This window comes from Protopterus annectens, chromosome 2.part2 (genome assembly GCF_019279795.1).
Source record: "Protopterus annectens isolate FY-2018-M chromosome 2.part2, PAN1.0, whole genome shotgun sequence".
NCBI lineage: Eukaryota > Metazoa > Chordata > Ceratodontiformes > Protopteridae > Protopterus > Protopterus annectens.
In genome coordinates, this window is record NC_056730.1 from 561081279 (window position 1) to 561097305 (window position 16027).

The following is a 16027-nucleotide window of genomic DNA, read 5'->3' on the forward strand; positions in this document are numbered from 1 at the left end:
TCCCAAAACTCTGGTATTCAGGCTGGCTGAGGGCTACCTGCAGGCAGATAACCCAAATGTGATGACTGCAACAGTGAAACACGAAGAACATCTGAGCCACAGTTTATGGGATAGTTACAATGTGTGGAGGAGAAAATGAGCTGAGTAAAGCCAAATAGATTTAGGCTAGCTAATGGGTATGTTGTGGAGATAACCTGCCAATCGAAATTAATGTCACCTAGGATGATCTTTTCCATAGAAATTGTTTGTGAGATCCAGTTAAGGATGTTTTCCAGGGTTGTAATGTATAACATATCTTAACTTCAATATAATCTATGCTTTATGTCAGTTTTCGTACTACTCTTGAAACTATCAGGACTGACACTTTAATCTTGTACTATTTCTTGTTGCTTGCATTTCCAGGACCAAGTCCAACACATTAGTTTTACTTGATCAGTATTCCACCCAGAACAACAAATTAAACCAAACAGATAAAAGGTGGGTACTAAAGTTTGGGAAGATTTCATATGCCAATAACTTTGTGGTGGCAGCTAATGATACGTCGGAAGAGACCAAACAGAAGATAATATAAAAATAGAGAAACTGAAAGTTTTGTTATATGGATACTAAGATACAAGCCATTAAAATGTTTTACTTCCTTTAGTATTATACACAGATATACGTTTATCAACTAGAGAAGTTGTGGATAGCAATCAAAAAGGAGCTGAAGATTTTATCTGGGAAGGGAAGAGAGCAAGGACCAAGTGGGATAAGCTGATTCTACCAAAAGAACAAGGTGGAGTAGGATTACCTAATTTGAGGGGGTATTTTAGAGCAACACAGTTAAGACTCTTATACATAGCACAGGCAGAAAACTATAATTCCAAGTGGAAAGGGATGATGCTGACATAGGGAGGGAGGAAGGTCAAGAAATAAGGAGAGATTGGGATTTTGGATGCAGACTCTTAAGGAGAACAACCCAAAATCATCCCTTATATAATATGCAGATGGCTCTATAGTAATCACCATCGCTGACACTCCCTCAGACCTAATCATTAACACTCAAGCATTTTTTAACTAGCTCTGTGACAACCAACTAATTCTGAACCCTAAGAAAACTAAACGCTTACTCTTTCTTCCCAAAAACTTCTCCCATCTTAAATCAACTTTTTCTATACTGTTCCTCAATAGCACTTCCATCAATGTTGAACTCAGCACAAAACTACTAGGAGTAACAATAGATGGCCAACTTAAATTCCATTACACGCAGATAACTGAATTAAAAAGACACACCTTAAACTTGGACTTCTTTACCGTAACAAAAGGTTTCTTACAAAGATAAAGTAACCCTCTCTCATGTGTACCTTCTACCTAGCCTGTTATATAGCTGTCAAATTCTCACTAATCTTAACTCCACACTCCTAGCTAAACTTGAGTCAACCTACAAGTTTGCTAGATTCGTTGCACACCAAACTTATCAATCTCATCACTCTCTCATTAAGACACTTAAGACTGGTTGGAACTATCCCACCAGCTCCTTCTCTCTCAACTGCAGGTAATTCACTCAGTTCTATACCTGCAATCCTTCTGTCCTTGCCTATCCCTTTCTCATCTCTTAATATTGCCCCACTAGGTCTCTACGTAACTCTGACCAAAACCTGCTGCAAATATATAAACCCAAGACCAAAACTGAATGCAACCTATACAGCTACAACCCTATCATATCACGGAACAAACTCCCATTAGAAATCAGATCCTTCAAACATAATCAATTCAAAACAGCTACCAGAAAATACCTAAAAATTAACTGGTCCTGTCACTACACCCATCCTCCTTAAACCACCAGCTTCTCTTGTAGATCCTTACCTTACTCATTCTGTAGGATCTCTTTTGCCTCCTCATCTGACTAAGAATCTAAAATTCCAGTCTTATTAGCTATAACTTCTATAAGGTATTACTCTACTTATCCATCTTTCATCTCCTCCACTGATTTCCTATATTTTTGACTGGCAACAAATATTTTTTGATTCACTGCTGTATTATCAATATTTTTTGTACCTGTGCTTTTCTTTTACTCTGTACTTATAGTGTATAATACTAGAGCTATTACCTTCTACTTATGATAACTATACATACACATCTCTGCATGGTAAAATACTGATGCTTGTAATCTACTTTTATCTATTTTTATGTTTATGTATTATTTCTGTATAACAAATAGCATTACTGTGGAGCTTATCTGCCCAGGCCTCCACTGAAAAAGGGCTGCACAGCTCAGTTGGACAAACCTGGTCAACAAATGTAAAATAAAATAAATAAGTAAATAAATATTCATAAAATAGCAGGTAGTATTCTAAGAAACAAACCAGCATGAGAATGGAGAAAAGAGATTTTGTTGATAGGGTTGACTCTGGTCTGGGATACAGATAATAAGCAAGAGGCGGCCGGAAATATAGAAGAAAACTGACAATGAACCAAGGTATTGGGAGCAAATAACTACAAAGGGAAAGGTAATAATGGGAAGAGGCCAACAATTCATTTGGACTACAGGTTAGAGATTGCCTTCCCTATCAGGGATTGATATCAGAGTATAGGGAAAGGGAAAAACGGGGCTTCTAAATTCTTCTTCAAAAGGAACCTTGACGATTGGATGGGAGAAAGGAAATTCACCCCGGGGATCACGTCAGTTGCCCTGCTAGACAGGGGTCCAGGGAAGTAAATAGTGTGGGAAGAAATGGCCAGGGAATTGTTATGGCTAAGCTTGTATAGGCCCCTAGGGCTGACAGCCTAGTACCAACCTATGAACCTATGAAAGACCAGCACTGGTAGAGTTTTTAATTGAATCTAGAACAGAAGCTGCCGTTAAAAAGGGAATAATTTGCGAACCATATAAAATACTGCATGATAATTAGAAGAATCAATCAGAAGAGCTTAGAAAGGATTGGGAAGAGAGATTGGATAAGCAATTCACAAAGAGACAATGGCGGGGGGATATAAGTACATCTCCTAAATATGCAACAAAGTCTAAATGATTCAGGATCTTTGCCTGGAAGTGTTCGCATATGTATTTTTATACCCCAAGTAGACTCCAAAGATTTTTTCCGCAGGTGGAGAGCAAATCTTGGAGGTGTGATGGGCAAGAAAGGAGTAGCTCGGAACATATTTTTTGGAGGTGTGATGAGCTGGCAGACCTTTGGGATTCCCTGCAGACTGCTCTGTCTGACCTGCTGGGTGAACGGATTGGACTGACTGGGGAGATGATTTTTTTGAGTTATGCTACAGAACCAGAATTGCCGAGACATAGTAAAGCCTTGCTGAATTTAATTATGGTGGTTGCCAAAAAAGCAATTACTAGAAAATATAAATCACAGTCTAGACCAACTTTACTAGAAGTAGTGAATTTAGTAACAACGATAAAACTGGAATTGGGATCTTTAGAAAAGGGAAGGATCACACTACATATAAAAAAATGGGAATTGTGGGAACAGTATATGCAGAGCGGGAATGCGGTTTAAGAGGCAGGATTTGAATGATCTATATAATGCTTAACTGACAATGACTGGAAGGTTTATACGTGATTTATAATGTTTACAACTACAGTTGTTTCAATGGTGTCTCTGATGTAAACTGTTTGCAACTAAAGTGGTATTTTGCATGTTTTTCATTTATATAAATGTAAGATTGCCTTTGTCATATGTGGAAATTTAATAAAGATGTTGGGGGGATAAAAAAGATTTCATATGTCAAGCTAACTCATTATTTTTATGTCCTGATGATTTCAAGATGGATAGCGTGTGTAGAGACAAAAATACATCATAATGCAGTTCAATTTAAAACAGTTACTGCAGAAGGAATCTTGTACGGGTATGTGAAAATACTTTCCTGGTTTAATCTGCATAAGTAAGGAGATACTCCAAAGGATATCATTTTGGTCTTACTACAGGAAGATGACAGAGCCCCCTCCCTACATACTGAAGCAGGAGCTGGAAATGTTAAAAAACACTGCTTGATTACAAAGGAGATGAGACTAAGGGCAAATATGTTTCTACCCATTTAGTATGTGAAATCAGGTTTTGCAGCTAAAGAAGGTTTACTGGAGTGGAAGGGAAAGGAAACCCAGTTTAATTTAATGATGAAAAAATGAGAAGTGGTTATGGCTGAAGCACATGGCTTCTATACTAAACACACATTTCATCAATGTAATTCTTTGAGGAATGGTCAATACTGTTTGTACTATGGGATCAAATGATTCTTTAGAATAATCAACCACTATTCTGTTATCATTGCTAAGGCAGGCAAGGACTAATTTCTCAATTAGTAAAAGCTTAGTTAACAGAGCATTTAAACCACTGAGGATTTTACAAAGTAATGTAGTGGACAAAAAAAGTAAAGGTGAGTCAAAGATAAAAAAGGAGAAATTCAACGATACAAACTGGGGATTAAAACGTTAAATGCACAGATGTGATACAATCCACATGAAAATTAAGAATATTTGCCTAGAAGTGCTCGCACAACTTATTTTTTAATAACATAGATAAGTTGTCACAGGTGTTCACAGAGGCACCTCAAGGGTGCGATTGGGGTAGATGTGGAACAAGGAAACATTTTTGTCTTGCCAGATGCTGAATATACTGAGGCATTCTCAGCAAGGCAGTGGTACTAAGTATTCAATGTTTTTAGGCAAAACGCATCTTTGGATCTGCCAAAAAAATATATACAGGCATTAGTATATGTGGCACCACTGACAGCTAAAATGTTATAACCAGGAGGTGGAAATCTAAAGATGTACCAACTGCTGAGGAGACGATAGACACTGCAGATGAAGCACAGTGCAGTGAAAATAAAACTGCAAAAATGTATTCTTGGCAAAAGAGGTTGTTACATTGGTACACAAATAAAGTATCACTGTAATCAAGTGTTAGAAGATGTACACTCTCTCAATACTGTAGAAAATGATTTTTAGGTAGCAAAAGCAATGTGATTACTGGAAAAGAACGGAGTAATAATGGAGCTGAACTGAAAGTCCAGAAGTAGAAAGGTAATCTATATACCAGTAGTACTATTCTGTCATTTATTAAACTACTGTTTGCCTGCTCAATAACACGGATATTTTATGTAGAATGTTTGTTAGATGTCTAAAATTGTAAGACTTGAGAATTTAAATGTGTGTTGGTGTTTTTGATACTGCTGTCTGTGCTCCATTACTTTATTTGCAATGCTTTAAGTTTGCTCATTAATGATTAAAGCTTCTCATTTTCAGTCTGTTAATTAAGATGATTTTTCACCATACCATATTGGTAGCTTTTAGAGGAACACACCTTTAAGGGTTACGGTACTGCTGTCACAGATACTAATTGTGCATGTAAACTGTCGTGATGACACAGTAATTGTGTTGCATGTGAAAAATATAACATGTAACAAATAAAAAATATAGAGTGTTTTAAAATGACCTTTTATCACCATTTAAGCATAACATTTAAATTACTCTACTCAAGCTAAAAGATATAATCACTTACTTTCTGATACAGTATACTGCAGATGCTGAGGAAAAGGTTGTCCCACTCCTACTGGTGCAAGACTGTGAACTGTGTTTGCCCTTGGGGGCTCAAGATTCATCATGTTTGTCTGTGATACAGGTGGTCCTGTGAAATTAAAATAAAATAAAGTTAAAACCTTACATTTATCAATAATAGAGACTAAGAAAAGATGCTTATCTTCAGTAAGAAAATTTAATGTTTGGCTGAGACGTCTAATATTTATCAAGTGTCAGCAGAAACATTCATAAACTATTAAATATTTATACAAATGTCATATCCACCAAAAAAGCAAAGCAAGCCAAAATCTAGCAAGTACAGTACAGTTGTGTAAGAACTTATCATAAACAGTAGATATTTTAATTACCACTGTTGCAGTATTCCAAACCATTTGGATATCTTGCCAAATAATCTGGATGTCCAGACAAGGTTCCAAAGTCAAAACCTGCCAGAGAGCCATACGTCTGACATATGACTTAAGCCAGTAGAAGTAACGATACATAAGCAGATGTATGAGCATCCTCAGACCAACTCCAAGCCTGTAAGACTAAGAACAAAATAAACTGGTCAGTTTAGAGAGGAGAGGCAAAAAGACAGTAGTCACCCTCAGTCTATGAGGAAAAGAAAGGAAGAAACAGAAGGGGAAGGTAGAGTGGGAAACAATACCGCAACAGTGATCAGGAGGACATCTACTGTTATGTTAAGTTCTTGTATAATTGTAGTATGTCCTTCCTTAGATCACTATTGCTGTACTCCAAACTGTTGGGTGATTTCCAAGGCTTATGATGTGTGAAAGATGGCTAGGTAAGAAATAGGAGAACTGTCAAGTAATCTAGAGAGGACTGACCTGGTGAAGGCAGCTCTGGATTTAGAAAAAGCATTCACCCTGAAGTTTTTTTCCATCTTGCTTACTTCTAGACGGAGTCTTTTACCTTTCATCCAAACAGGATGGATCCATCACAGGTAGCACTGATCAAGGATATTTAAAAGTGCTCCACAAAGTTGCACAGGCACATCCAGGGCATTCTGCAAGAGGCCTCCAGTGAATCATAACCATAATGCAAAGTATGCTTTCCATCTTGTTCAGTTGCATGCAATAAATCCTGCAATTCCTTGTTCTCTGAACATTCAGTATTTGTCAACAATTTCTGTTTAAGCAGTGACATTAAATATTGCTGATATTTAAGCATATGAAACTGACAATTTAAAGCCCTTACAGCCAGGGTAGCAGAAGTGTAGATTTTTTTCCCCCATCTGTCTAGCACCCTAGAATCCCTTTCAGAGGGGACAGGGTTTTTTGCAGTTGAAGCTTTAACCCCTTTGGGACCATGAGATATAGTTTCTGGGTCAGCAGCGGGGTTTTTATAAAGGAATTTATGAGAATCCGAGACCCTGTAGTAATCTGTCTGGCTTAGCAGGTGCAGGGGGTAAAGAGTCAGGGGACAGGCCGGACTCTGAAAATACATCATCTACAATGTCTAAAACAGGTGGAATAGCAAGGGGTCTGTGCTGAGGAAGAAACAAAAAGTCTCTGAGCCTTTTCTTAGATTCAGAATAATCTTGGCTCTCCCAGTGGAAATGCTCCCTCATGGTATGCCGGATTTCCCCAAAAGAATAATCGTCAGGAGGAGAGGCTGAAGGAATGGATTCTTCAGCATCAGAATCCTCATAGGGAAGCATGGAGTAATCCTGTTCAGAAGAGGAATCAGAGGAAATGGAAACCTGATCAGAAGAATCATACTCTGTCTCTTGCCTAGGCCTCTTATCAGAAGGAGGATGGGAGCCCCTGATCAAAGTAATTAGGTCTTCGGCCATTTTGAGCATCTGTTTTTTAGGCATGGAAGTCTGAGTAGGAAAATGCTGTACTTGTTTCTTTGTCTTTAGAGCTGCTTTAGTCTTTGTCTTTAGAGCTGCTTTAGTCTTTGAAGCTGAAGATGGCTTGATATATAGCTGTGTAGGTCTGAAGACACACTCAGAAGCCGATGCCTGCTCGGCGGCTCCGGACCCATCTGAGGGAATGATTTCAGAGTGTCCAATGACTTGCGTATCCAGAGGCCCAGTCGGCTCCATGTGGGAGTCGGAAGTGGCCTGTGGCTCTGAGGTAGCGAGCGCCAGGGGCTGTGAAAGCACCTGAGACCCGGCAACTGGCCTAGCAGAGGCCTCGTCGTCGGTTTTGGACCTCGGATGCCTATCCTTTCCCTTGTCCTTGCATTTTTTGTAAACTCCTGTTGTCGGCTGGTCTGACGGCATTATATAATTAAATCTTCAGCCAAAGTAATGAAATGCAAAATCGAACAGATGCTTAATAGTGCATTGGTTAAATCTAGCACAAAACCGACAGCTAGCAACGTTGTGATCAGGGCCTATGCAAGGAATATATTAAGAGTGAAAATCCTTACGAGGTATTTGCTTCCCACAAGAAATACAACTGTTAATTTTTTCTGACATCGGTCTGGAGCAAGAAAAAAGTTCCCCCAACGAGGTACTTAGCTTTAATGAAGACTTCGGTTCTGAAATTCAGATTTGAAAATCTCAGGAGTCGGCCGACTGGCACTTGCGAACTGCTTTTGCTTCGGACACCGTGCGGCAAGAAAGACTGAAGAAAATGGCGTCGGCTGCATCTTTTATACCCCTGGCGCACTGACGTCAGGGAAGAGGTGACAGCAACCGATGCCGGACCTAGACTTTGGAATTCTGGCCGACTGAGGGTAGCCTGCCAGCAGTGGTTTTGAAAAATGGGAGGGAGGGTATAGACCTGATGGATACAAGTAAGAAGTTCCAGGTCTTAGCAACCTTGTATGAGTAATGACAATGCCCATTATATTTGCTACGTTTGTAGACAGACATGAGTTTTTGGTTAATGGATCACAATGACTGACTAGGAACATAGTTGTGTACAATGTTTTTTAGTGCTGGACAGACAGATGGACGTTGGTTAGTTTTATAGATGGTAAGAGGTTGTGTGCATGTTAGTTGATTGCTATACAGTGGTGGTGGTTTCTAGAAGAGGTATGTGCTGCAAAATTTAGCAACTTTGTTATAGCATGGTTCAAGTTTTAATTTTTGTGAAGCCTGGAGGTTAGTAAGGATGGGAGTGTCATAAAAAGAGGGAAGAGGAGATGAGTAGTGGCAAGTGTAGTTCTAGTTGCATCATTCAGAATGTTTTTGGCTCTGTAAAGTATCCTTAGTTTTGGATGGGTTTTTCTTCTGCAGTTTCGTATATGCAGGTTGAATGTACGATTATCATCTACTATCACTCCTAATAGTTTGCTATTAGAAGTGACTTCAAAAGTTATATCATCAACAGAGAGGACGTCACATTTTATTTTTTCATGAAATAGGGATTTGGGGGGAAAAAAGTGCTAGTTTGGTCTTTTTTCGGCTTAGCATGAATCGTGAGTTATGAAACCACATTTCAGGGGCTGTTAAAGCTTCCTGAGCAATTTTTTTGAGGTGTACCATGTTGTCAGACATGCAAACAAAAGTGGAATCATCTGCTTATTGTATTAAGGTGGTCTGTTGTAAGGATGTATAGAAGGTGTTACTGAAAAGGCTAAAGAGGAGGGGACCAAGGATAGAGCCTTGTGGTACACTGGTGGTAACTAGGAGGTAAAGAGAGAGTGGAATGCCATCTTACTGAGTGATACCTACTGGACAGGAACCTTCTAAACTACAGAACAGTGGGCTGAGGTCTAATGAGGACATTTGAAGTAGAAGTCTGCTTTGACAAACTAAGTTGAAGGCTTTAGACAAGTCTAGAAATAAGGACGAGACTAGCTTGCAGTTATCTTTAGCTTTACTGACAGTACCTATATAGGCTAGAAAGGCAGTGCTAGTACTATGAGAAGGACGAAGACCATGCTGTGTGTAAAGCACAGGAGTTCTTCATGCAGGAGATAGTCTAGCAAATGTTTTTCAAAACATTTTTCAAGTATTTTAGCAACAGGATATAAAATTGCTATAGATCTAAAGTTATTAATGTCTGTTGAATTTCCTCCTTTATGCAGTGGGATAATGTGTGTCTTTTTCCAGAGAGAGAATGTGGGATTCCTGGATAGACCTATTTATAATGATTGAGAAATGGAGGCAATGGCACTGGCTGCTATTTTTAGGTATTTGTTTGGAAGCTCATCAGTTGAAGAAGAGGACGGTTTGATGTGGGCAAAGGTTTGAAGTTGAAATTGGAGGTGGTGACATGCGGCTGTTGAGCATGATTGTGATCAAATGCTGAGGAATCCTTGGCTAGTGATGCTATACAGTGGATATAAAAAGTATATACACTCCTGTTAAAATACCAGATTTTTGCGATATAAAAAAATGAGACCACACTAAATCATTTCAAAACTTTTCCCACCTTTAATGTGACCTATAACCTGTACAATTCAATTGAAAAACAAATCTGTTAGGGGAAAAATATAAAAAATAAAAAACATATAATAAGCTGGTTGCATAAGTGTACACACCCTTAAACAAATTCTTTGCTGAAGCACCTTTTGCTTTAATTACAACATTCTGTCTTCTTGGGTACATACCTACCATCAATTAAAGAGACTCTGATTAACCCCAAATAAAGTTCAGCTGTCCTAGTAGGATTTTGCTGACATTTCCTCAATTGCCTGCTACAGCAAAAGCCATGGTCTGCAGACAGCTTACAAAGCATCAAAGGGATCTCATTGTTGAAAGTTATCAGTCAGGAGAAAGGTACAAAAAAATATTCCACAGCATTGGATATACCATGAAACACAGTGAAGACAGTCATCAAAAAGTGGAGAAAATATGGAACAGTGACGTTGCAAAGAAGTGGACGGCCTACCAAAATTGATGAAAAGACAAAACGAAAACTGGTCAGGGAGGCTGCCAAGAGACCTACAGCAACACTGAAGGAGCTGCCGGAAAGTCTGGCAAGTACTGGTTCTGTACTACATGCAACAACAATCTCCCGTATTCTCCATATGTCTGGCCTATGGGGTAGGATTGCAAGACAGGAGCCTTTTCTTACACAGAAAAACCTCCAGGCATGGCTAAAATTTGCAAAACAATACATCAAGTCTCCCAAAAGCATGTGGGAATATGAGTTATGGTCTGATGAGGCCAAGATTGAACTTTTTGGCCACCATTCCAAAAGGTACGTTTGGCAAAAACACTTTGCATCACCAAAAATACACCGTCCTCATGGTGAAGCAGGGTGGTGGCAGTATCATGCTTTGGGGTTGCTTTTCTTCAACTGTAACTGGGGCTTTAGTCAAGGTGGAGGGAAGTATGAACAGTTCCAAATACCAGTCACTTTTAGCCCAAAACCTTCAGGCGTGTGCTAGAAAGCTTGAAAAGGAATTTCACCTTTCAACACGACAATGACCCCAAGCATACATCCAAATCAACAAAAGAATGGCTTTCACCAGAAGAAAATTTAAGTTTTAGAATGGCCCAGCCAGTGCCCAGACCTACATCTAATAGAAAATCTGTGGGGTGACCTGAAGAGGGCTGCGCACAAGAGATACCCTCACAATCTGACAGATTTGGAGAGCTTTTGCAAGAAAGAGTGGGCAAATATTGCCAAGTCAGGATGTGCCATGCTGATAGATTCCTACCCAAGAATACTGAATGCTGTAAATTAAATCAAAAGGCTTCAACAACGTATTAGTTTAAGGGTGTGCACACTTATGCAACCAGCTTATTGTACATTTTTTATTTTTTTGTATTTTTCCCCTAACATATTTGTTTTTCAATTGAATTGCACAGGTTATAGGTCACATTAAAGGTGGGAAAAGTTTTGAAATGGTTTATTGTGGTCTCATTTTTTATATCACAAAAACATGGCATTTTAACATGGGTGTGTATACTTTTTATATCCACTGTACTATCTATAAAGTAAGAGTTGAACTGTATTGTTAGTTTAAGTGGTGAGTTACTGGTAGAGGGATTTGGGCTGAATTTTTGGCCAAGATTTAAGATTTCTTTATGGATGTCCAAATTTTTTTAGGGTTGTGTTTAGTAGTATACTGAAACTTACTATAATAGAGTTTCATTTATTTGCTTAACGATTGCAAAACATTCTGAAGTTTTCAAGATAGTGAGGTGTTTTATATTTGTGCCATTCTTTCCATGCTTTCTCTATCCTGCATTAGCCTTCTACTCTTTTTGGCTAGTTAAACTGCATTACCTGTTTTCAGTCTCTTCCATCTAGAAGGTGCAAAGCTATTTAAGATATTCAGAAAAGTTGTACTGAACTCAATTACAGCATCATCCAAGGAGGATTTTTAGGAAGTTCCATTTAATAGAGGATAGTGTAGTAATGAACATTTCTGGGTTAAACTTGGAAAGGGTGCATGTTGTTTTACACATACCCTGTTTATCTGGATGTGCAAGATGTCTGGCTTTTGTTAATATCACCAAATCTTTTGGGTTTCTAATACCATGACGGGAATGGACACCATTTCTAAATCAAAGTACAATTAAAGTTCATGAAATTAGTATTGTTTCATTCTTTGATGTCAGCCAAAAGTGCACTTCGCAGCACCTGCAGTGTCCCCAGTAATGACTTTTTCTGCAACTCATACAGGGTTACATGTATTGGTAACATATCTAAATGTGATTGTAGATTATTTTTTCATAAGACTCATTGCTCCTACTACTATTGGAACTGTCTGGGTATCTTTCTTCCACATTACTCTTGTTTCTGTCTGCAAATCTTGACATTTTCTGACTTTGTGTCTCTCTGTAGTCACTCAGTGCAGCGATTTCAATGATCAATGCCACTTTTGTCTTCTTTTCATGGACCACTGTATCTGGTTTTCTTGCATCTATCTTTTGAACTGTTGGTAATGGGTGATGTAGACTATGATTTTCTATGATGTTTTGTTGCTCATGTTTCCAGTGTTTTTCAGGCACTTCAATACCATAATGTTTGCACAATCCCCAGTGTAACAGTCTTGCCATATTATTATACCTTTCAGTATGCAATCCTTCTGCCATTATTATGTCGCAACAAGGTGTGGGACTGTTTCTAATTCTGTTTTACAAAAACTACATTTGTCTGTTTCTCCCACATGTTCAATGAACTTTGTAAACCTATGTGTACGTAGACACACTACCTTGGGCCACCAATATTAACCTTTCATTTTTTGGCCCCCATTTTGGAATTATAGCTAAACTCACTAAACTAGGTAAAAATCCCTACATCAAAAGATGGGTTGCCAACTGGCTCACTGACATAACCCACACTGTAAAAGTTGCAGACTCCAAATCTGACCTCAAAGCAGTAACAAGTGGAGTACCACAGGGTTCAGTCCTGGGACCTCTCCTGTTTGGAATCTACTTCTCTGAAGTACAGGCTAACACAGAAGGCCTCTGGCTAACTAAGTTCGCAGATGACTGCAAACTAGGAGCTACAGTCAAGTCTCCAAATAATGTGGATATCCTACAGAAGGGCCTCGCTGAGACAGATGCCTGGTGTCAGAGTCATGGCCTCAAGTTCAATGCCAAAAAGTACAGTGTCATCCCCTTTGGTAAAAACTTTGTACCCATGAACTACCACATAGGTAGCAATCTACTTAACACTGAATGTGCAATAAAAGACCTTGGGACCCAGGTGGACAGTAGTCTCTCCTTTGACAGTCACATCGTCACAGTAGTCAGGAAGTCCTTCTACGTGGCACACCTCATCATAAAAGGGTTCTCATCCAGGAAAATTGGTCATTGTTCCCCTCTAATCGACACTCATTAGACCCATTATAGAGTACAACGCCCATTTTGGAATGTACCTTACAAGACATCTGCAGCAGCTGGAAAGGCCACAGAAGTACCTCACAAACAGGATTACTGGCCTCAAACAAATGCCCTACACTGACCACCTCAAAAAACTCCAGCTTTACTCCGTAGCATATAGCCTACTCCGAGGTGATCTCTGCCTAACATATAAAGCTATGTCAAACCCAGAGCTGATGGACATGCTACACCTAAAGAAATCCCAATCCCTCAGAGCTACACGCTCTAGGGACCTAAACCTTTTCACCACAATAAACAGGACATGCTGGAGGGATAGATTCCTGTCCCAGAGACTTCCCATACTCTGGAACAGGCTACCCATCTATGTCACGCAAAGTTCTTCATTAGCACTCTTCAAGAAAAATCTTGGTGAGTGGATGGGAAATAGGAAATACACCCAGAGGATCACTTCTGTGTGTCTGCTCGACAGCGGCACAGGAAAATAACTTTCTTGGGTGGCATAAGCCAGGGAACCTTGTTGGCTAGGCTTACATAGGCCCTTGGGCCGATAGCCTAGTACCCACCTATGAACCTACTAGGCTAATGGCCCTGGGGCCCTTACACGCCCAGCCAAGAGTTTATCCCCAAAAAATAAACTTCAGTCAGCCCCTGTCAATGAAGGACAGAGGTGGATGCCCTGGGACAAATTAGTGGTTTCCCAACCACTCATCAAGGCTGCACTTGAACAGGGTCAGCGAGGTACTCTGACATGTATGGGAAGTCTATTCCAGAGACGGGGCAGACCCTGGGGTTTTGTTGATGTTGCATATTAGATTTAGGCCATTCAAGAGGGTAACGTGCAAGAACTTAGACTTACAGATATGGAGCATCTCTAGTACAGCAGGTTGTGATATTGCCTTGTAGGAGAAACACACATCACCTCTGAGGAATCTGTATGATACAGAGTAGAGTGATCATGATTTGAGCCTGTCCACATAGGACAGGTGTTGGAGGCCATGGATTCTCTATGTGAAGTATTTCTGTGGCATTTCCAGTTGACTGGAGAGGTACATTATACTCAGTTATTGGCCTAATGAGGGAGGAGTACAGAGAGGCAATAAAGTACAGTTGTGTACCTACCATAAATGTAGATGTTTGAATGTATTCACTGTTGAAGTCATTACACTTGGGTTATCCTGCTGACAGGCTACCCGCAGTCGGCCTGAATTCCAAAGTCCTGGTCCGGCGTCGGTTGCTGTCGCCTCTTCCCTGACGTCAGTGCGCCAGGGGTATAAAAGATGCAGCAGACGCCATTTTCTTCAGTTTTTCTTGCCCCAGATGTCAGGTGCCCCCAAAAGGGTAGGATAAAAAACATTGCTTATAAAAGCATGCACTAAAATAAACAATACCTTCATCTACAAGCAAATACACCACATAGGTTGTATATGATAGAGAAGTACAGATAAGTCCCAGCAAAGAAAGGGGGATGGTGGGTGGGTAACCTGGACTGCAACAGTGAATACACTCGAACATCTACATTTATGGTAGGTACACAACTATACTATGTTCATCGTGTTTCACTGTTGCAGTCATTACACTTGGGTTGAATCCCAAAGCTGAGGTTGGGCGGCTGGGTCTAAATGGAATTAGGAGTGGCTATGAGGCCCTGCAAGACTGCAGTGGCAAAGCCTGCTCTGGATTTAGAGTAAAGAGGCCAGTGGTAGTGCTTAGTAAAATTGTGCACTGAAATCCAAGTTGCAGCCTCCAAAATATCCTTGGTTGGTACTCCCCTCTAAGGAAGGCTGCTGAGGTGGCTGCTGCCCTGGTAGAATGTGGTCTAATGCCCTTAGGCACAGATGTGCCATGTTGTGAATAGCAGAAACAAATGCAGTGTCCTAGCCATTTTGAAATAGTCTGCTTTGAGATAGCTTTTCCTTGTGATACTGCAGCATATGCCACCAAAAGTTGCTCAGTCTTTCTGAAAGCTTTAGTTTTGTCCAAGTAGAAGCGTAGCTGTCTGTGTATGTCCAAAGAATGCAGAAGTCTCTCCCCTTTATTCTGCGGGTTTGGGAAAAAAGTAGGCAAATGAATGGTTTGGTTAAGAGCCACACTGGACACTACCTTAGGCATAAATGTTGGGTTTGTCCTTAGAGAAACCCTGTCTGGATGGAAGATAATAAAAGGTTCCACAGCAATTAATGCCTGTAACTCTGAGACTCTTCTTGCTGAAGTTATTGCTAGGAGCAGAGCTGTTTTCCGTAAGAATTTTATCTCGGCTGTATTGGCTGGCTTAAAAGGAGGCAGTGTGCGTTTTCCCAAGAAAAAAATGAGGTCCCATGCAGGTATTGGTGCTCTCCTTGGATGTCTTATGTTTTTGGCCCCCCTGAGGAACTGCCTTAGCAATGGATATGAAAAAATAGGTGGATCTGAATTGTAATGAGCTGAAATGGCAGAGGCATGGATCTTAACTGATGAGAAGGATAGGCCTTTGTCCAGCATCTCAATTAGATATTGTAAAATCTGAGGAATATTTGGAACAAGCGTGTCAATTCCTTGTGCCTAGTTCCAAGCACAGAATCTTTTCCATTTTTCTGTATAAGATTTTCTGGTGCTGGGCCTCCTGGCCTCCAAAATAACATCCATAACCGCTTTAGAGAGATGTGTATTCTGAATGGTTACAGTATCCGCCATGCAGCTAGATTTAGAGTTCTGAGTTGGCTGTGCAGGATCTGATTGTTTTGTTTGGTCAGTAAATGAGGAATTTGAGGCAATGTCCAGGCTGGGCCTTGGGACAAGCTCCTTAGGATTAG

At 40.0% G+C, this 16027-nt stretch overlaps 1 protein-coding gene across 2 annotated transcripts in view; it reads right to left on the reverse strand.

Moving 5' to 3' along the window:
• RBM27 (RNA binding motif protein 27) overlaps window positions 1-16027 on the reverse strand; it is a 2498992-nt gene that overhangs the window by 1747440 nt on the left and 735525 nt on the right. For both annotated transcript variants that reach the window (XM_044064021.1, XM_044064022.1), the window contains one exon: window positions 5496-5621. In XM_044064021.1, the coding sequence (XP_043919956.1) occupies window positions 5496-5621 (126 nt within the window). The remainder of the gene's footprint in view (window positions 1-5495; window positions 5622-16027) is intronic.